Genomic DNA, 23,327 nt, shown 5'->3' on the forward strand with positions numbered 1-23,327 from the left:
CTGGTCTCTGTATACTGCCCGAATGACGGGCAAGACCAATTTTGGAAAGCAACAAAGGGGAAGATCCAATCATTTGTTCAAAGTTACTTGATTATAGGTGGCAACTTTAACATGGTCCTGGACCCTGACGTGGATAGGAAAAGGGCAGACCCACACATTCCCTCCCAAATGCAGTACAAGAAGCTGGTTTCAGCAAGACGATGAGGAATTGGGGGTGGTGGATTCTCTCCCCCAGGAGAGTAGGCGGGACCCCCCGTTCACTTTCTACTCTATGGTGCCCGACACATTCTCAAGGATAGACTAACTCCTAATTGAAAACCCACAGAAAAACAGAGTGTTGGAATCAACCTCGGAGCCCATACCATGGTCAGACCATGACTTGGTAAAAATCATATTAGGGCTTGTGTGTTTATTTATTTCTAATGCGCACCAGACCCAAGGGTACCAGGGTGCAGCAGTTGAAGCCGGTGCAAGGCTTAGATTACATACAAGACACATGCAAAAAGAAAACATATATACAGATACAAGATTCAGGGAAAAAAAACATATATACAGGTTATAACAGGTGAGATACATATGTACAGCAGGGATGTGTCAAGAAATATTTGAGGGGATGTGCAGAATCAATCCCAAGGTGGAGATAGCACACTAGTCAAGCCTACAGACCCGTGAATTTGAGCAAGTTAATGTAGTTGTGTCTAAATGTCAAGTAAGGTTGATCTTCTCTAAGATGGTGCGGCAGTGAGTTCCAAAGTTTGGCTGCTTTCACGGGAAAGCTACTATCACCAGCCTTAGTGAGCCTAAATCTGGGCATAGTGAGACAGTTGGCGTTGTCTCATGGGTCTGGTGGATGTTATTCTATGGAATCTATCCATGAGATAACTAGGGGCAGCATTGTTTAATGCTTTGTGAGTGAGGGATGCAGTTTTTAGAAGGATTTTATTGTGGGCTGAGAGCCAGTTGTTTTGGCGCATAGTTGCTGAGATATGTGATCTTAATGCGTTGTTTTGGAGGATTTGTATCCTCTGAATAATAGCTTTATTAGCACCGATGTAGAGGGCATTACAGTAATCCAGCCTGGAGAGTATTAAAGCTCTGGCCAGGATCATGCAGTTATCATTTGATAAGAATGGTTTGCCGGACCTAATGAGCTTACAAGTGTAGGCAGTGGCGGAGGCCATGGATTTCACTTGTTTGTCGAAAGAGAGGGCATGGTCAAGGTAAAAGCCCAGAGTCTTTACCTCCTTAGCCACCTTAATGAGGTGCCCATCAATGTTGAATGATGAGTATTCCTGGCCTAATGTCTTAAGGTTAGTGTGAGTGCCCAGGATGATAAACTCAGTCTTGCCATCATTCAGGCATAGTCCGTGGGTGGCCATCTATGCCTGGATGATGAGATGCACTCTATTCACTAGTGCCAAATCCTTGTCGTAATCCCCGGAAAGTGGGAGGAGAATCTGAGTATCATCTGCTCCCAGATAAACACAACTCTAGATGGTCCTGTAATGACCTGTTGCTTAAAGATAAAGAACTGGCCCAATCACTATTGAAGTTGATCAGAGAATTCTTTAACTTAAATGACAATGTCAAGGTGGGGAATCTGGGAATTTGGGAGGCATTCAAGGTGACTATCCGAGGTGTCTTGATAGGTATGGGAGCCAAAAAAAAGAGAAAGAGCAACGCAAGAGCTAGCCCTAAGGGGAAACATAGAAAAGCTGCAGCCGGGGGTTGGGGGGAATTTGAAATCCCAAATGTTGCCTGGTGACTGGGAGAAACTCCAGAAATACAGAGCCAAATGAAAAAACGGATCGTAAGTTAGCGTTCCTGAAATAGAAATACATGGAGAAGGGAGAAGGAGCTGATAAAATCTTAGCCTGGAGGTTAAGGGAACAGAGAAATGCTAGAAGGGTAGCTACAATCAGACCAGCGGACGACTCCTAGATGATGATTGGATAGCAGATGAATTTCGCAAATATTACGAAACCCTTTACACGACCGAATATGGCGAAGAGGGTCCCCTTATTGACCAATTCCTGGACGCACTCCCCATCCTGTCTCTGACTCCGGGCAATATAGCAGTGTTGGAAGCCCCAATTACCGTGGAGGAGGTACTTGACACCATTAGTAAAATGAAGGGGGGCATGATGCCAGGGGAAGGCGGCTTCACAGTCCGATTCTTTAAAGCCTTCTGCTCCACTCTGGCCCCATTCATGACCAGAATGTTTAATAATGGTCTGGAAACTAGTCGGCTTCCGAAATCGGTGCTCTCAGCCCTCATAGTTGTCATCCCTAAGGAAGGCAAAGACCCGTCCCTATGCCAATCCTACTGACCTATCTCCTTGTTAAACACGGATGTAAAGATAATGGCGAAGATGTTGGCGAATAGACTATCATATAATGCCCTCACCGGTTCATGGGGACCAGGTGGGGTTTATTCCGGGCCGTCAAGGTTCGGACAATATAAGAAAGTCGATTAACCTCATCTATGAGGTGCAAAACAAGGGGACAAGTGTTTACTTGGTCTCAACAAACTCCAAGAAAGCCTTTGACCATGTAGAATGGAGCTACATTGGAAAGGTCCTGCAAAAAATGGGGCTTGGTTCTCTACAACAACCCAGTAGCTAGGGTAGTAATGAATGGCACATCAGCCCCTTTTCACTTGACTTCGAGGAACCAGACAGGGCTGCCCCATCTCCCCCTTGCTATATGCCCTCACCATGGAGCCCCTGGCCATTGTAATCAGGGTAAAACGGAAGATTTCAGGGATTTTGTGTGGGGCCCATGAATTTAAACACTCCTTGTTCGTGGACGACATCCTGTGTTCCTTAACAGACATAGAGAAGTCTCTGCTGCATCTTCGATCTCAAAATAAACTGTTTGGCCGGTTCTCAGGCCTTAAAATAAACGTTCCCGAATCTAACATAATGCACATTGGAGCCAACGTCTCCGTAACCAGAGATAAGAGAACCATAAGCGGGATGAGAATTGAAAATACAGCTACTCCATACTTGGCAATCATTCTTCCAAGGGACGTCTTATCGCTGGTAGAGTGCAACTTCACCCCCATGTTGGAGAAACTTAGAGCAGACCTTACACGATGTGCCCCCCTAACTCTTTTGTGGTTTGGGACAGTGGTAACAGTTAAAATTAATGTTTTACCCCAGCTGCTCTATCTGTTTACTGACCTATCAACCCCTCTCCCGGAATCCTTCTTTGCCAAAATAAAGCAGATGGTAAACAAATTCACATGGAAAGAGAAGAAGCCTAGAATTAAACTGTCAACCTTAACCCTCCCCAGAGACTTTGAGGGCTTTGGCCTCCCCACCTTCTGGTTGTACCATAAAGCATCCCAGATACGCGTCATTTTATAGCACCTTAGAGATGACCTAGGAACATACCAGACCTACATCGAAAACCTACACACCCACCCCAAGAAAGTCAGAGGGCTTCATTATGACCCAGGCGCTAAGTGTTTAACGGTGCCGTAAAAGGCTGTGGCGCTGTTAAACACTTAGCGCCTAATTACGAGGTCCCTTTGCGGGACCCGACCTTAACGGCTGGTTTTACCAGCCGTTAAAGTAGGGACCCACAAAGGGACCTTGGTGCTAATTACGGTACCTCTATTTGCGGTACTATAACTAGCGCCTTCCCCATTCCCATTGAGCCCTATGGGGCAAAAATGGGAATGGGGAAGGGCCATGGCGGCATGGGGAATTACCGCCCCACCAACCTCGGAATGGGGTGGTAATTCCCCATTCCGCCATGGCAGACTCCGGCATGGACCATGGTGCTAATAGCACCATGGTTTAGCGCTGGAGTCCTAATGAGGCCCAGAGACTTGTTAGGGTCCCCAACAAAAGCTATTCCCAACCACATTAGGAGACACCCAACTCTGGCAACTCTGTGGAAAAAGGCTAAATGCAACGTCCACCTCTCTTCCTGGCCGTCTCCATTGAGCTCACTGTGGGGATCCCCTTTGGTGGGTGGGGATTCCGCCACGCACAAAAATGGTCCGACAAAGGTCTAGAAAGAGCTGTACAACTGTTCACTGAGGACCGCTTCATTGGGTACACTCCCCTGTCTGAAATCCTGGGAGCTGATTCACTGAGTGTTTTTGAATATCTCCACCTCAAGGGCATTTTATCCAACCCAAAATGGAACTCCAACATTTATCAACCACTCACTCCCTTTGAGAATGTCATTAGTGAAGTCACCTCACGAAAGGGAATCCTGTCCAAAATATACAAAGTGATGGTCACGTTGGAACTAAAAGGGAGGCAGAACATTAAGCAGTGTTGGGCCGAACAATCGGGGATGGAGATTTCCGAAGTGACCTGGGGTAAAATCTATAAACTGATGTTCTCTGGTAACCTTTATACCTCAGCGATGGAGCACAACTTTAAAATACTGCACTGTTGGCACACCCCCACCCCCTGAGAATTTCCAAAATGTTCCTGGGATCTTCACCCCCTCTGCCCTAGACACTGTGGTCAAAATGGCTCATGGTTCCACATGTGGTGGTCTTGCCCAAAGGTTAAGGTTTACTGATCAGAAGTCCTCCGCTGGGTTAAAGACACATGTAACTGTCTTTAACCCAGCGGTGGGAATAGCCCCTGACCTACTCCATCTGCAAGTGCTCCTGGGAGTCCCGGATGAGGACAGTAATGAGCAAAGATTCCCAAATCTTAGTGTCACCATGCTGAGAGCAGGGAGGGTGGCCTTCGCCCAGAAATGGAAAGATAGCTCTAAACCCAATAAAAACTACCGGATGAACAAACTCTGGGATATATACACGTATGAGAAATTGTCGGCTATGGTTAATGACTGTGAGCCGTTTCATGTTGATGGGCAACTTTTATCCTGAAAGGGGTTTTGACAGACCAAAACTTTGACCACTAATATGTCACGAACGATGAGGTGAAAGGGCTGGCCTTAAATCAAGACATCAATCTCAGGGGAAGAAAATGGGGAATGCAATATCCTGGTGCCGCTACTGAAGTTCGTTCTCTTGTTCTAATGTAACTGACCTGTTGTCCTGTCTGGTAGAACAGTCACAGTGTGTAACTTACCGTGGGGAATGGGGGGGTGGGCAGGGGATTGTTCAAGGAAGTTTGACAATTTGTGTGCCTTATTCCTATGAATTGTAATTCCAGAAGAAAAAAAATGTTAATAAACATCTATGTTTTAAAAAAAAACAGTAATGCACTGAGGTGATGTACTCCTTACGGCATACAAAGTGCCCATCTCTTGGGCAGGTTCAGACCTGGTTTTACCATTTACCATCACCCAGGCAAAAATGTGACTACAATGAACATGCATTTAAAATTCAACATTAAGCAATTTAAATACCAAATATTGCTGGAAAACATTTGCTAATGAGACTCACTCAAACGTCACTTGCTTTGCAAACCAATACCTCTAATTGTGTTCCTTGGTGGAAGAGGAGGCGTGTACGATGAGAAGGTGGGTGTGAGTGGAGTGTCGATGCGGCGGGCCTGAGAGGCTGGCACGGAATAGATATCCTGTCGCAGATCCGCTGTTGCCTGGCTAGCCCTCTTTAACGAAAGCATCCCCATTTCTGGGGAGGTTGTGCATGGAGACGGGTAGCAGCTGTAAGGGCGCAAAGATCTCTCCTTTTTAACTGGACCCAACTGCAAAAGAAGAATGAAAATCATACATTTCCTTTTAAAACATAATGTTTCAGTTAGTTCATTCACAATGTTCCTGTTCTTTCTAGAGCACTATTTAAGATATCCTTGGACTCTTTTGTGTTACAGCCCCTGACTTTTCCACGGTCCTCCCATTCCCCCTTAAAGTAAACAATACATAATTGTAACCAATGGTACATGGATGTATTATGGAAAAAGAATTCTGTACCATGTCTAGCTCAGGTGATACTTGCCCTGGTTTGGTAACATTAGCCCCTACTACAATGCAAGGGGGGGCAATATTACAATTTCCCATCCGCCACCCAGACCAGCTGAAAGACAAAGTTCATGCAGGCAACTTGCAGCACAACAGTTGAAATATTCGAACATGAGATGGAGCAGGGACTGAGTACCCGAGTCAGAATAAACATGCAACTCTGGAATATTTTTTTAGCCCCATGGGGCACTTCTCTTATAGCATCAGGGATGGCACATTGGCCTTTTCCGTGTTAGAAAATAACACCCCTTTGCTATCAGTCAAGCACCCAGATATGTCCCACCATACTTTTGCCACTCCACCTGGATGTGCCCTCTAGGAAAGCAAACCCTCACCCTTGATTGGCCTTTAGCAGGTCTCTGCCTGTACTTTAAAAAAAAGTATAAGTTACTCATTGTAGTGACTAACATACTCTTAGTCCATAGTCCCCTTTCTTCCATACTGTATGGGCATCCATTCCAAGGGAGGGGAGACAGAACCTTTTTCACCAGAAAAAACCTTCCCCCATTAAATTTAGAGGAGCACGGGGGTGTGGCCCAGGGAGCATGCGCTGCCCTGATTCCACCCTCTGGCACCACAAATCAGTCCCCATTGACGCATCGACAATAGATTGAATATTGCCTAATGACAACAGTATTGTTAGGGGGGAGGTTGGTGGGACGTATGGAGGAACGTGGACTATGGAGAGTACGTTAGTCACTACAGTGAATAACTTGTAATTACTCTTACGTCCCGTCCCCTTTCCTCCATGTTGTATGGGCGATTACAACTGATTGTAGCCCCAGGGTGGAGAGGAGACCCTCCTTAAGCAAATAGGTTTCTGAGAACCGCCTGTCCGAAAGCCGGATCAGATCTAGAGCCGGCATCCAAACAGTAATGCTTGCAGAAAGCCGAGGGAGAGGCCCAAGTGGCCGCCCTGCTTATGACTTGCCAAGGGACATGGCGCCGGAATGGGATGGCCGTTGCCTTGGCCCTGACTGCGTGGGCATGCATGTTGGCCGGGAACGGCTTGTGCTTACCATCATACGATTATTTGATGGCAGAGACCATCCAGCAGGATATGGAGGCCTTAGAGGCCTGATAGCCTGGCCTTGAGCCTCCAAAAGTGACAAACAGGGCATCCGATTTGCGGAAGTCCCTCGTCTGATCCAATTGGAATTTTAGGGCACACCTGACATCCAGGCAGTGCAGCACTCTCTGTGCTTCATCCTTGAAGATTCTTATAATAACCGCATTATGTCAGCCCAGTCCAATACTAAGGAACTCTTTAATATCATTAAGGAACTCGAGACACCTGCAGCCCCCCCTGACTCTTGCTCCAAAGACAACACTTGGTGCACCAATATTCAGTCAGCACTCCTGGGTAAAATTGCTACCCTCCAATCTAAAATCAGGGACAAACAGAAATCCCTACAGCTTGACCAACCACCGACCACACCTACACTTAATACACATTTAACCTATCCGCATAAACCTTTCTCCTTCTCCCCACTCACTACTCTCGAAGTAGAAAACATCATAAACAATTTAAAACCTTCTAATTGCCAAGGCGACCCCTGCCCAGCACCTATTATCAAGGAAGCATCTCATGAGCTAGCCCCGTTCATTACAGCATTCATAAATGCTTCTTTCAAGACGGGTATTGTCCCCGACAACCTAAAAGATGCATGGGTTATCCCACTCCTCAAAAAACCCTCCCTTGACCCTAATATCCCAACTAACTTCAGACCTATCTCTACAGTCCCATTCCTGCTCAAGATCCTGGACCGCGCAGCCTACCTGCAGATTCAGGATTACCTCGAACTAAACAATCTCCTGGGCTTAAGACAATCATGGTTCCGCCCTAAACATGGCACGGAATCAGCTCTGATCGACTTGAAAATTCAGATGGAGTCACTGAAGGACAATGGGAAGCTAGCTCTTCTCCTTCTCCTCGATCTCTCCGCGGCTTTTGATCTGGTCAACCACCAAATACTCTGCCAGCATCTCAAATCCGCAGCCCACTTCTCCGACTCTGCCAATGCCTGGATCCACTCATTCCTGAGCAATAGATCCATGAGGGTCTTCTCATTGCTGGCATCAGCGGATCACTCCCCCATTCACTGTGGCGTTCCTCAAGGCTTGTGTGTATCCCCTACGTTGTATAACGTATTCACCAAGCCCCTCTTCGATGTGCTTGACTATCTGGGTGTCTCCTACACTAACTACGCGGACGACACCCAGATACTCATCCCTATCACAGGAGACTACACAGCTGACACCAAAGCCCTTAACAATGTTTACTCGGTCATCCAGGCCTGGATGGCACAGCACGAACTTTGCCTTAACGATGATAAGACTGAGCTCTTACTTTTAGGATCAAATCATCGGCTCAACAAACTAGACCAAACCTACAAGTCCTTAATTATTGACGGCAATGACATTAAAGTCTCCAAAGATACTAAGACGCTAGGGGTCTATCTTGACTCCTCGCTTTCTCTGAACAGACAAATAAATGCAGTTAGGTCAGCTTCGGCCTATACCTGCAAACTTATCACTGCCTGTAGACCCTTCCTAAACTCCACCAACTGTATCACACCCGCCAGAACTCTTGTTATGGCCAAAATCGACTACTGTAGTGCTCTCTACCTAGGGACCAGTCAGTATAACCTTAATAAATTGCAAACTGTACAAAATAATGCCTTAAGGGCAGCCTTAAACATCCCGAGACGCTCTCATATCTCCTCCGCCAGATTGGACTTACGCTGGCTCCCGGTAAAACAGAGAATTGCCCTGAAAACCCTAGCTTTGCCTCACAAATGTCTGAACAACAACACCCCAGCTTACCTGTCCACTCGCTTCTCACGCCACACCTCCACTCGACCTACCAGAGCCGCCCAAACTCACAGCCTCATCGTGCCTAGATGCAAACTCCAAAAAGCTGGTGGGGTGAGCTTCCCCGTCCTGGCCTCCAAACTCTGGAACACCTTACCCACACCTATCAGAATTGAACCATCGTTCCACTCCTTCAAGAACAATGCTAAAACATGGCTGCTCTCCCAAGACTCATGAGACCTTGACACAGTCCAGACTCCATGTGGGGTACAGAACTGAATATACATTTTCTCTCTGCTCTGACCCTGTATTATACGCTGTTAATGGTACCCTTCGGTACATGTATATATGCTGTATATTTTTGTAACTTCTGTAACTACTGCTTTTAGTAACATGTTTAAGAGTATACGCCCGGTTGCCCCTGGGCCTGGTTTTTTGCGCTTTATAAATAAAATAAAATCAAATCAAAAAATCAAATCTTGGGATCTGGAAAGAACGTAGGAAGGACTATTTCCTCATTCAAGTGAAATGCAGATGGGACTATGTTGAGGTCCCCACAGGGTGCGGTCTCTTGACAGGCGGGTAGAGCCTAGCAAGACCAGTCAGATGTTTCTTGACAATAGGGTTGGAGAAGGAGAAAATGCCCTCCTCCGAGTTCCTGTAAGCCCCAATGGCTGCAAGGTATGTGCAGCAGGTGTCCACCTGTACGCACGAATGAGCAGGGTGCGCCGAAAAGGAGAGCACATTGTCCAAATTGTGGCCCAAGGGGTCAATACCCTTGGAGTCTGCCCAGTGGCAGAATCTGGTCCATTTGCTTTTGTACTGGGCCCTGGTGGCTTTGCTCCTGGTGCCCTGTATGATCTCCAGATTGGCCTGAGAGAGGCTAAGGTGCCGAAGCGTTACCTGCTCAGGTACCACGCTGTGAGGGCTAGTTTCCCTGGATGATTCTGCCCCCCTGCTGCGCCAGATGATGTGCTGGGCCCGTTGGAAGGTTATAGGGGGCACCTCCGAGAGGCTGAGGAGCTCCAAAAACTATGGCCTGGCCGGCCACCATTGATCTATCAGAATGATGAGGAGTCGTGGGACTCCTTGATCTTGCAAATTACCCTGTGGATCAGAGGAGTGGGCGTAAAGGCATAGGCCTTCATGCCGGTCCACTGGAGGTGAAATGCATCGCCCAGAGCTCTGACCCTGCCGGATGCAAACTGGGGACACTTCTTGTTGTGCCAGGTGGCAAAGAGATCCACTTGGGGCTGACACCACCTGTTGAAGGTCTCCTGAATAACAAGGTTGTTTAGCTGCCACTTGTAATTGTCCACTCCCAGCCTGCTGAGCCTGTCCGTCTCCAGGTTGGATTCCCCGGGAGGTGGACTGCTGGGAGGTAAATGTCGTTTTCCAGGGCCCATTCCCACATGCTGATCGCCAGTCTGCACAGAGAAAGGGATCTGGTGCCTCCCTGCTTGTTGACGTAGTACATACTGGTCGAGTTGTCTGTCTGGATGAGGACAACCTTGCCCTTGAGAAGTGGTAGGAATGCTCTGAGCGCTAGCCAGATGGCGTTCAGCTCCAACCAATTGATGTGTTATTCCTGTCGAGTCCAGGTGCCATGGACTGAGAGACCGTCTAGGGTGGCTCCCCAGCCCTCGAGCAAGGAGTCTGTGGTGATGGTGGCCTGCAGAGAGGGCGGCCGAAAGGGCTTGCCCATCCATAGGTTGCAGACCATGGACCACCAGGTTAAGTCCGGGTGGAGAGATAGAGGAACGTTGATTATCTCGGATTGCGAGCCCCACTCCTGATTCCACGAGGCCGCGAAGTGCAGCTGAATCCATCTTATCCTAAGTCTTGTGTGTGGCTCGGCTAATAGGACCGCCGCCAGTAGACCCAGGAGATGTTGGTACCACCATGCCGAGGTCACCTCTCTGCTGAGGAAGTGGGCGGTGGCCCTCTTGATGGCCGAGATTTTGTCCTCCGACAGGAAAACCCTCTCGGAGAACGTGTCCCAAATGAGTGCCAGGAATGTCAGAGTCTGCATAGGCTGCAGCTGTGACTTCTTGAGGTTGAGCGAGAAGCCCAGATTGTGCAGTGTGTTCATAAGGGCATGGCAAGAGTGGTGAACCGCTTCCGGAGATGTAGCCCTGATGAGCCAGTCGTTGAGGTATGGGTAGATGTTCAGGCCATACGCTCTGAGGAGGGCCGCCACAGCGTTCATGAGTCTGGTAAAGACCCTGGGGGCTGAGCTGATACCAAATGGAAGGACTTTGTATTGGAAATGGTAGCCCATGATCCTGAACCGTAGAAAAGAATGATGGGGCTGCCAAATCGGGACATGTAGGTACGCGTCCTTCAGGTCCAGGGAGCACATCCAGTCTCCCTTGTCCAATGTCTCCGCTATAAAAGCTGGCGTAACCATCTTGAACTTTAGCAGGGGTAGGGAGCGGTTGAGGGTGAAAAAGTCCAGCACAACTCTCAGGAACGCCTGGTTTTTCTTCTGAATGGTGAAAATCCTGGAGTAAAAGCCAAAGACTCGCTGGGAGGCTGGGACTTCCTCTACTGCCTTGCTCTCTACGAGCGAACGGATCTCTGCCAAAAGAGTCGCTGTCCCAACCTGTCGGAGCAGAGGGGAGGAAGCAGGAGTGTTGCTAGGTCTGGAAAAGATCAGGGGCTATTCTAATGTCTGGACTGGCGGGATTCGGGAAGGCAGTACCCCATGGATACTACAGAGAGGATCCAGGGGTGCGCGAAAATCTGGCGCCAGAATTGTGCATGGAGAGCAAGCCTGCCCCCCACCAGAGACACATGGACCCGTCATGCCTTCTTTCCCTCTGAGGCTGACTCTGAGAAGGGGGACTGAAAAAAGCCCTTACTCCCCTCCCCCCCATTTTGCTGTTTGCACCGGTTCTGAGACGGCGAGCGGTCCAGCTGCCTGGATCTTCGCTCCTGGAAGTCACGGAACCCTCCATATGTACAACCCTTTTCGGAGTGCTGCTGAGATTGGGTGTATGATTGGGGCGTGGTCCTTGTAAGAATGGACAGATTCTTTGTCGTTTGTGAGCTGTTCTTCTTTTTGTCCAGCTCTACGTCTGTAGAGGAGTGGAAGAGGTCCCCCCCCTCGAACGGTAGATCTAGGATGCGCTCCTGGACATCCGGGTTGAATTTCGTTGCCCGGAGCCATGCTGTTCTCCTCATGTCCGTGGCAATGCAGATGGCACAGCTTGAGGTATCGATATGAGCCACTGTGGATTTCATGACATCATGCGCCATGAGCTTGGCTTCAGCTAGCCCCGCCTTAAAGCGTGATTGGCACTGGGTGGGGAGTTCCTGGCTGTCACAGATCTCCAGCCCTCAGATCAATAGGGTTTCACATGCTGACTCTTTAATTTAATTTCCTCCCTGGCAGTGTTTTGGTCACTGTAAGCTCATGCTTCCTGGGCGATGGGCCTGCCTCTTTTACATCACACGCCTGAGTAGCTCTGTCTCCCTTCCCCATGTTTTAAACACAGGACAAAGCAGGACTTCTGAGCACTGCACACTCCTGGGCCTCTACAACACGAGGTTCACAATTCTGTTCAACGATAACAGATCCTTCAGGGGTCAAGGCTCTTTTCTACAAAGTCTCTTGACTAAGAAGGTCTGCTGGATCAAAAAAAAAAAAAAGTTCATTCGGTCGTCTTGCACCTTGGGCGATGGCTCTTTGCCCGTAGGATCTCCCTCCATCGGGTTCAGATCCTTCTTGCAACTTGGGCCTCCCTCTCTTCGCCCCAACTCAAAGGCATCCCTCAAACTGGGTTCACGTTTGCCAAATATACAGTTCACTTTACGTTATCACAGTGCAGGATTCACTCTCCTTTAGCTTTCTCTTGGCAATGGGTCAGAGACTTTCGAGTGTACAAGGGATTTGACGTGACCCTCACGCCGCCCTTTCCTGGGGCCTTCTGATAGTTGTAGTTCCAATGCGGAAGGGGCATGCGAGAGTCCTTTGAATGAGCACTCCTGCAGCACCTGACCACTCTGCAGCTGGCCTTCTCTGGGCTTCCCCCAAAAGTTAAAACACACACAAGTTCTTTGTTCTCAAGCTCTTGCGTTCATCTAATGTTGTCACTTGCAACATTGGGCTTGGTACGATTCAGGTTTCTATCGGCTTCCTCTGACTCACCGATTGTGTTGGGTCTGCTGGCTTGGCTTGCTTCTGGAGTCCAGGATGGGACCACAGTAGCTAGCATGTCTCCCTGCATGTATCAATGTGGGAGGCCCTGTGCACCTTTGAAATGTGTTACTCCACACGTCAGCTGTCCTTCCCGGTCTTATAATTCCCTGTCTCGAGGATTTGCAGGTCTGAGGTGAAAAGGGCAAGGGCAGTTCCCCCTTTGTCGTCCCTCCAGATCTCGCTGCCTTTCTCCTCCTTTTGAACTGCCGGTTCGGTGTAGCTGTTTCCTCGTGCATTCGGCCTTGCAAGTAGTTTTCTCTTCTGCTCTGCCAATTATCCCTGTGGGGAAAGTAAAGGGCCGTCAGGTGCGTGTGGTTATTATGAATTGCCCGACTCTGCCTGACCTTTGTGTTGGGACATATGATATGATATGATATGATATGATATGGCATTTATAACGCGCCTATACACAAGTGTTTCAAGGCGCGACGAGGCAAGGGGGGGACAAAGGGAGGACAGACAACGATCCTACTAGGCCAAGTGTCATTCAGATCGCGCAAGTGCATGGGAAGTGGGGAAAGGAAAAGTGCGAGGGGGGATGTCAGGTAAACATTTCTAGTGTTAGTCTGTTGGTTTTCACGGTGTGAAAAAGTGCTTGTGTCAGAAAAGGGGAGGAGGGGTAGAGTTTCTAAGTATCCTATTTGTATTTGTATTTATTTATTTGTATAACGCACCAAGCCCTCAGGCATCTGGGCACATTACTTTGGTGACATAGGTGCAAAGTTACAGTGGCAGGGTACATAAGCAAGGGTGCAATACAGAACATTATATACAGTCAAGAAATAGGGACATATAGGCAAGCTGTATCAGCAAAGTACAGTAATTACAAACAGTGATGCAAAGGCATTATATACAGTTGGGAGGAAAAAGTTAGTTGCAGGTTAGTCAGTTTCCTCGGAAGAAAGCACATTTTTGGCATTAATTCTGAATAATGTGAATGATGGTTCTGTTCTTAGGTTTGTGGGTAAGGAGTCCCATAGTTTGATGCGAGGACAGGGAAACTACTGCCTCCAGATTTTTGTTCGGTGTATCTCAGGATTCAGAGACCATTCAGTTGCTCTGACCTCATAGGTCAGTTTGATTGCCTTCTGGCGAATTTGCACACAAGGTAGTTAGGTGCTGAGTTAGATAAGAATTTATTAGTGATGGTCAAAGTTTTGGTTCCATGTCATTTCATCGCGGGATGTTTTTTCACAGTTTTTTTTACTGCGGGTTCTTTTATCAAAAAACTCATAGAATTTTTATTTTAAAATCCCCTCACCCTCTTTAATTTTTGATATATTCCAAAACACCTACTCCCAATTTATATATTTTTCTAACCCCCACCAAAAAACATTTGCAGCAAAAAACCCTGCGAAAAAACATGCCGCAATGAAAGGACGTTGTACCAAAGTTTTGAGTGAGATTCTGTTAGTGATTGACAGCCAGCAGGAGTTACGTCTTGTTTCAGAAATATGATAAGATCTGGATATGTTGAAGGCCGCTCTGAGGGCATGATTATGAAGAACCTGAAGTTTATTCAAGTTGCGTTTTCTAGTGCCTAAGTAGAGTGTGTTACAGTAATCCAATTTGGATAATATAAGCGCTCTAGCTAGTGTAGAGCAGCATGCTGGGGAGAGGAAAGGTTTACGTGAGTTTATAAGCTTACAAGTGTATGCTGTGGCTGAGGCTGTGGCGTTCACTTGTTTCGTTAGGGTTTGTGTAGAGTCAAGATAGACGCCAAACGTCTTGACATTTTTGGAGACTGGGATATTTATGCCATCTATGGTGAATGAGTTGAAGGTTGTGTCTAATTTGTTTAGATTGGCTTGGAAGCCGGTCAGTAGCAGTTTGGTCTTCTCATCGTTGAGGCAGAGGCTATGTGTGGCCATCCATACCTGAATGATGAGATAGATTTTGTATAGTAGTTTAGAGTCATTATGATGGTTGCCCGGTACGACGTCCTTTCATTGCAGGATGTTTTTTCGCTGCATTTTTTACCACACATTTTTTTTCGAAAAAACCCATTGAATCTTCACGGTAAAAAACCCTGCGAATAAACATCCCGCAATGAAATGACATGGAACCGGTTGCCCGAGATAGGGATGATGACCTGGGTATCTGCATAGTTAGTGTAGGTGACTACCAGGTGATCCAAATTTTCAAACAATGGCTTGGTAAATATATTATAGAGTGTTGGTGACATACAGGGCCCTTGTGGTACTAGGCACGTCATTGGTGCTGGGTCAGCCGAAGCTGTAGGAGAGAAAACTCTCATTGTTCTTTTGTCTAGAAATGATTGAATCTAGGCTGTGGCTTTCTCAGAGAAGTGGGCTGTGGAGGTGAGGTGGTTGCATAGGACTTCATGGCTGACGAGGTCGAAAGCAGCTGATAAATCTAGCAGCAGGAGGAGGGTTATGTTGCCTTTGTCCTTTTGGTCATTGATCTGAGTTTTAAGGTCTATTAGTGTGGTTTCCGTCCCATGTCTGGGTCTGAACCCAGATTGTCACAGACCTAGGAGGTTATTTGTTTCAAGGTGAGCCTGTATTTGCAGATAGGCTGCCCTGTCCAGAATGTTCAACAGGAATGGCTCTGTGGTGATAGGCCTGTAATTGGTGGGGATGTCAGGGTCTAGGTTAGGCTTTTATAAGAGTGGGAGGACCCAGGCATATTTTAGGTTAGTAGGGACTGTGCTTGTCTCAAAGGAGGAATTTATCAAGGATGTGATGGCAGGTGCCAGTTCTTTCTCTGCCTCTTTAATGATAGTTGCAGGACATAAGTTGCCCTGACAATGAGGCGGTTTTAGGCCAAGGATTATATTCTCCACTTCTGTGATGGATAGCAGTAGGAATTTTAAAGGGATGCAAGGTTTCCCTATTGGATTTTTGGATTTAGAAAATAAAAAATGTAACATTAGTTCTGACACAAGCCTTCCTATTTTAGTCTGTAGCAGCAATATTTTGCCTGGTAAGGCTGCTTGTATTTTAGAGCACCGCACCATGGGTAGGATGGGGAAAAGGTGTCATGTGGAATTATATTCTTCATCCTAGGGGGGTAGGTGAAAATTGGAAGGGTGAGTTTGGTAGAGGTTGTGAAATGAATAGGGGTGACGGTGGTGTTTTGTCAAAGTAGACTGGGAATTCGGGAAAACATACTCAGAGGGATGTGGAGAAAAATGACTTGGAGTATTCTGATACACGATGGGAAAACAGGGATTCTGGGAGATGTACTTTCCTGGGGCAGCAGGGTTTGAGTTTCTATTGGATATACCAGATACGAAGAGGGGTTTCTGGATTCGGGTAAGGGAGATTCTTTGGGTGGAAAGCAGGTTGTTTGGAACAGCCTATAAAGGCCTCAAGGACTTTGTCCTCTTTGTCCTCTCTGCAGATGGAGCACCGCGTCTCACCTGGGGTTTTCCCAGCACAAACCCGGGCTCCCCTACCCAGGTGATCCTCCCTCGCTCGTTGGGGTTGGGATCTGAGAGCGCCAGCCGTTTCCTGGCTACCTGAATAAGAGATTCTCGAGGTCTACTTGGGAAAATACCCTAAGGTTTCTGACACAGCATACAAGAAATTGGAAAATACTGGAACCAAACCAACAGTTGTGAAGTTAGTGGTAGGAGTTTTTTTTCTAGGCAGGAGAGTATACCAGGAAAGGGCCTTAAGTAGTTAGCCCTGGCAGGTGAGTGGACCAGGAAAAATGTTGGTAATTTGATAATCTTGAGGCATAAAAAGTTGTTAAAGAAAAAGAACTTATTCAATGTTGACAAACAATAGAATCAATGAAACAAGTTGTGATTCGCTATCCTGACAAAAGAATGTTATTGTAACAAGAAGAAGTTTCTTTGATAACAGACCACTTGCATTTAGGTTTTGGAACTCGTGTGCTGGAGGAAAGTCAAACATCCTTCATAGGGATATTGTGAAAGACATTTAACCACTTTTGGTAAAAAGTACATTTGTTATTTCTTCAAGGAAAAGAACAAAGGGAAGCTGTGTCCACGATCTGTGGAACACTCGCGTCCCATGCACAATCAAGGTTATTGTTCTAAGACAAACAAAACTAATTCGAATTTTTAAATCTAATGTGGTAAAGAAAAGAAATTAGGACATAGTGGGATACCCTACATATATTATGAGTAGAAAAAAGGAAAACTACTTAAAGAAATAGATTTTCAGACTTTGCTCAAAATGTATGTTTTATATTGTATTAATAACAATCTACAATATTAAACTCATATTGTTCAATACAGTATTTGGGCACACATTTACAAAGTCTGTTTCCAGAACCACCGTTAATAGCATATAAAAGAGGCAAGAAAATAAGAGGCTATTTAGTCAAATCCGAAATGAGGGTTGAAAGTGTACAGACGACACTACAGACAAAAAAACAAAAAAGAATCGGGCACATTTGCAGGTCTACACTGTAGTAGTTGTAACAATGTGGCAAAAGGGAATTATGTAAGGCATCCAAGGACAGGAGCAAAAATCAAGCTGAGAGACTACGCCACATGCAATACCAAGTCGGTAATCTACGCCATTAGTTGCCCGTGTGGAATTTACTATGCGGTACAAACCTTGAGGAAAATGAAGGAACGGTGCAATGAGCACAAAAGCAATATCCGGACGAACAATACTCATTCACCAGTGGCGAGGCACTGCTCGGAGAAAAGACATTCTGTGGCACAATTCAGATTCCAGATACTAGAAGTAGTACAAAGATGGCCAAATGGAGGAAACCATGCAAAGAAACTGGACCAGAAAGAACTGTTTTGGATAGACAAATAAGACAGCGTTGCACCCCATGCATGGAATGAATGAGGATTTTTATTTGGGAGCATTTTTACAAAATGCCTTCGACCGTATACTGATTTACACTTCTCTTTACGGACCACAACGAGTGGTCCTTTCACACATGTACACACACGGATTTGAACTAGGGCCCTCTTATGTTAATTGCTGAACTAGATCTCAAATACGAGGTACTGCAATCCCAAATGCATGACTATTGTTCTTTTCACATACTTTGCATAACATTGCATACCTAAGTTCTATATATCATAAGGCCTTAAACATGCTTAAAGTGATATGACTTTCTTTTTGCCTACAAGATGCAATTTCTTGGAGTAACACAACGGATGTAAGTTTATGTAAGGATATTTCAAATGTATAGACAATGCCATCTCATGTGCGCGTTCTGACATAGATATCAGTATGTGTAGCAAATTGGAGCACAAAAGGATAGACAACTGGAACTTGTGTTAATGTGAAAGAAGATGGGACTCATAACTTTTGCGCAAATGATTTTCCACAATTTTAGGGATCAGGTATAGACAATGTAATGTGCCTATGTTGCACATGAACATACATCTAGATTGTGAATGGGAGTGCCGTTGCAGATCATTATTTTACTTCCATCTGAGCCGTGAAATGAGCGATTCACTTAACCACATTCTTCTCCAACACTGATTACAGAAAATGATGAGTGTCCGTAGGCAATGTAGATGCCCCTTTAAAAGGCAGGATTGCCTGAAAGTTCTTTACTCGTAACGAGTTGCTCTATACAATGAAGGTGCCCCTCTAATAAGCAATTATCTTTGTGACTGCTGTGTAACTAGTATCATCAAGGATCCCTTTAAATTGTTACATTAATATGGAGCAGGCACGTTTATTCATCCAGAATGAATTTGGACCGATTTCACTCAGCCCCGAGGTGGTGACGTGGCCTTCTCACAAGCGCCGTCACCACGCAGGCCGACGCTTCCTAGTTACTTGTTGCTAGGGAAGCCATATAACTTTGAGCGTCCCCGAGGGCTCTTCTTGGCTGAAAACAGCATTCTGGTGTACGGACGTGAGACACTTCATGAAGCTATTTTGTGAAGCGACTTCGATCACAGTTCACTTATCGGTAAGCAAGGGCTAAAAGTAACGCATTAGTAGTAGACTGGGTCTCTGACCATTCTGGGTAACCGAACCATTATCTTACTTACAACTAGGACCACGGCATTACCGTATTTCTGATAGAAGCTCCGACATAGGATCACAGAGCAATATTGGTTCCATGCTATTAACCTACAAAGGGGGAACCTATTTATACCATCAGGTAGGAGATTTTCTGTTTTTGAACACAGAAAGGACCTAATAAACATGAGTGTGGCGATACAGTTAAAGTCTAAATAAGACTTTTTGAGTGCATTTTATTACTATTCCATGCAGGATGTCACATACATGAGGACCATTGCAATCTTGTTTCATATGATGATCTGCTTATTTTGGACAAACACCACCACTAGAAATTCTTGAAGCCAGACCCCTGACAGACAGATATGGTGTCTTGTTCCACAGATGACCAAACTTACCTAATGTCACATATGACTAATATAGCATATTGACTAAAAGGATCCCATATCTCTTCCAGGTCCTCCTTTTATATAAGGCAAACCTTTATATACCTAAGAGGTTCTCGAAAGACCATCTCTCTAGTGAAACTCTCAGTGATCTCCAGTCGGCACTCACGGCAGGTAGGTATGTGCCAATTTAGGAAACAATCATGAAGTCATTACGGTATGAGAGTTTAGCCAACTGACATCATTTTTGTTGTTTATTTACAGTGGACAGAATTTACATATTAAAAAAATAACAATTGGATTAAAAAGAAATCCAGCTCCTGAAGAAGGGATAACAGATCCCGAAACGCGTTGAGCTTTTTTTTTTATAAATCACCTATTAATTTTGTCATTTCAAATCCCTCCATTCTTACTTTGATTGTTTTATCTTTGAATTGTAATGATATTGTGGACTACCAAATAGTGTATTGTACAAAATGAGTTTAATATTGTGGATTGGTATCAATACAATATAAAGCATACATTTTGAGCAAAAGTCTGAAAATACATTTCTTTAAGTACTTTTCCTTTGTTCTACTCATAATATATGTGGGGTATCCCACTATGTCCTAATTTCTTCTTTTTACCACATTAGATTTAAAAATTATTATGAGTTTTGTTTGTCTTAGGACAATAACCTTGAGTGTGGATGGGACGCAAGTGTTCCACAGATCGTGGACACCATTTCTCTTTGTTCCATTTAACTACGACCTAGTGTCAGGGTCGGTATACACTCCCGTGCAACTCTGTACATACACAAGATTAGTTACTATCTTTAAATTGTAAGGTGTGCAACTGTACAAATCTTTTTTGCAGTTTCTAATTTTCTGAACAGAACTTTGGTGGAACAGAATTATATTTTGAGTGTTCCTGAATTGATCCAAGGGAAGGTAATACAACCCTGGACAAAAGGAGTGCTTTGAAGACATTTTTCAGTTTGAATTGCAAAACTGTATTTTTGTTGAAACAGAAGTCAGCCATATTTTCCTTGTATAATTTGACTGTATGTGTTAGTGTGAGGACCAGAAGGATTTTGGACACTAGGTCGGTTTTCTTTAGTTTTAGGTTGCTAGAGATGCCTTTCTGTTGGGTTAGGCAAAGTGAGCACTTTATCAGAACACTTTTACTTTGAATAAATGGCAAACATTGAGAAAACTGTACCTCTGTGTCCGTTTTGCATTTCGGACCCCGACAATAGACACCCAGAGGTGCTTTGATCATGTCCCAGTCTTTTGCCAGAGATGCCTCATTCTTGTAAAACTAGGGTGATCTGCCCACAGTAAATATGGAATACTAGCCTTTGAGCACACTGTTATGTAGGAAAAGGAAGTCACTCTGAGGGAAGCCTTAATATATATATTTATATATTACAGAGTCTGTGGTAATGCCCTGTAGTTATGGTTAAGTTTGCTTTCCCATAGGAAGAGCAGTTTTTGGGTGGCTTATGACTTTGATACCGTTTGACAAATCCACATGAGTTTGAAAAAGAAATACAGACCCTAATGAATTTTATTCGGAACGATTGGTACAGTTTCGTCCAGGGGGGTGTGGATGAAAAGATATAGGCGTTGTCCAAAAACCTTTCAGTGGCACCTGAAACATTTGTGTATAGGTGCCATACAAATGTCCAATAAATGCATAAAAAATCCAGATAGACATAAATGGAAACAAATTTTGCTTGTGGCTACAGCCCAAACCGCTGGACAGATTTGCACCAAACCACCAAACGTGCACGAGGAGCAACAACCTTGTCCCAAAAGCATGCTTTTTACAAATTTGGTGTTAATCCCTCCAGTAGATATTTTATAAACAGACAAAAATTATATAAAAAAATGTGTGATATCTCGGTTTGGTCCGCGGACACAATTCCTGATTCACGGACATCGTACACAGACGCTGATTGACCAATTTAGAAACAAGAGCTGCGTCAAAACTTTTGAAACGGATGCCATGTTGGTTTCTCAAACTCTGCCCGTGGCCCACGAACATCGAGGTATATTAAAAACACATTACACTTGTCAAACAAATGAAACCATCTCTAGGGAAGTGAGAGGTGATGAGTAGGCTTTCGGATATTTCCAGAAAAAGCCAGAAATCTAGCATTTTTTCTTGTCAGATGTTTGGGGACGTTGCTGTGATGTTCGCTAACTTGAGGATATTCATGCACATGTGTGTAATTACAGCACCAGTGAGCAGTTTTTGGACGCCTTATAGCTATGGTGCCTTTTAAAGAAACTGCACAAAATGTTGCAATCCAAATATAGACCCAACTTTGAAAAGTGTGGGAGCTGTTTTGGCAAGAGGGGGCAAAATTGGAGACGGGGTCCCAACATTTTCAGACTGCTCATAACTTTAGCACTGTTTGATGAATCAGCACAAGTTTGCAAACAGATTTAAACAACTAACTTTGAATGGTTTGCAAAGATTGGTGGGATTTTTTTCAAGAGGGTGTACATTTGAAGGGTGGGTCCCAAATGTTTCAAAATCGTGATAGGCTTGAATGGAAAAATTAGTATTGCTTGCCACTACAGCCAGAAGTGCTGGATGTATTTGCAGCAAACTTTTCGGAGGAACATCGTGAAGGATTTGAAAGCATGCTTTGCAAATCTGTTCTGTGTTTTATTTATTCAAAAGTGTCAAAATGTAGCTACACAGAATAGTGATATAACTTTTGTGCATTAGGCATAGCCTCTCTCGTCACCCACTATGACCACCATGGACTGACTATGTGGTTAAAGTGGGCAGTGGGCTTGGCCCCCGGCTAGGACAATGTAAAAAATTGTGATATAACTTTTGGGCATGAGGCATAGCCTGTGGCCATGGCCAGCAGCTAGGTTGTGGCCACTGGCCATGGCTACGAGGGACCAGCTATTTGGTAAAATTTTCGAAATCGGACAGGCTTGAATGGCAAAAAGGATTCTGCTTGCGCTACAGCCCAAATTGCTGGACAGATTTGCAGCAAACTTGTGCGAGGTCGGCAAGGATTGGAATGCATGTTTTGCAAATCTGTCCTGTGTTTTACTTTTTCAAAAGCATCAATATTTTTAAAAGAATTGGTGCCTGGTAAATGGGCCTGGCCCCTGGTAAGGACCGATGTCTACTCTGATTTGCTTAGTGGGGCCTGCGGCATGGTTGAAGCCCAAGCCCCATGGATTGTCGACACTGGCCATGGCTGCAAGCCTTGAACACTGACCATTGGTCACATCATAGGGGTACAGTGGACACTGGGCCAAGAGGCAGGCTAGGTGCAGTGGATAATTAGCGTGGTTTGGAGATGCCAGGGTCATGGTTGAGTCTCATGCCTTAGGCAATTCAACAATGACTTGCATCCACAGCATGTGCTGCTGAAAATGACACATCGTAATGCGCTGCAAAAAATATGTTTATTTAAAGGCGCTTTATAGTATGTACATATATGTTAAAAGAGGAATTATTAACAGTGCTGGATCATCATAAATATTTTCAGTTATAAAAACCATTGAAATTCAGTGAAAAAACGTTGTTAAAGTAACATTATGGCTACTTTGCCCTAATACATTTATGAAATTCAGTGAAAAAACGTTGTTAAAGTAACATTATGGCTACTTTGCCCTAATACATTTATGAAATTTAGTGCGAAAAAAATTTGTTAAAAGGGACGTTATGTTTAAGTTACTTCAATAAAAACCTTTGAAATTTAATTAAAAACATTGTCAACTTGCTGGTTAAAATGTGTTAATAAAAACCAGTGAAATTCTGTGGACATTCTTTTTGTCAGGGCAAATGTTTACAGGGCAAAATCTAAAAACCAAAGAAATGTGTCAGTTATGATGAGCTATGCAACCATAACTCGTGCCACCACTATGCAATGCTAAGACTAACACCCTGGCATCACTGATTGATATCACATTTCTCACTAGTTGTTTCTTATCTTTAGCCAATACCTAGTGGTGACTGCACATTTTGCACCCTACATACAATTCATTAAATAATTATCTTTTTTATCTTGCCTCTCATACATCACCTTTTCATAATCAGATA

General features: G+C 44.9%; 1 protein-coding gene across 1 annotated transcript in view; it reads right to left on the reverse strand.

Annotated features, from left to right (window-relative positions):
• LOC138581134 (arf-GAP with SH3 domain, ANK repeat and PH domain-containing protein 1-like) overlaps window positions 1-23,327 on the reverse strand; it is a 1,625,721-nt gene that overhangs the window by 315,628 nt on the left and 1,286,766 nt on the right. The window contains exon 23 of the mRNA XM_069652230.1: window positions 5,417-5,651. Coding sequence (XP_069508331.1) covers window positions 5,417-5,651 — 235 coding nt within the window. The remainder of the gene's footprint in view (window positions 1-5,416; window positions 5,652-23,327) is intronic.

Source organism: Ambystoma mexicanum, chromosome 3p (genome assembly GCF_040938575.1).
Source record: "Ambystoma mexicanum isolate Mex_15411 chromosome 3p, UKY_AmexF1_1, whole genome shotgun sequence".
NCBI classification, from domain to species: domain Eukaryota; kingdom Metazoa; phylum Chordata; class Amphibia; order Caudata; family Ambystomatidae; genus Ambystoma; species Ambystoma mexicanum.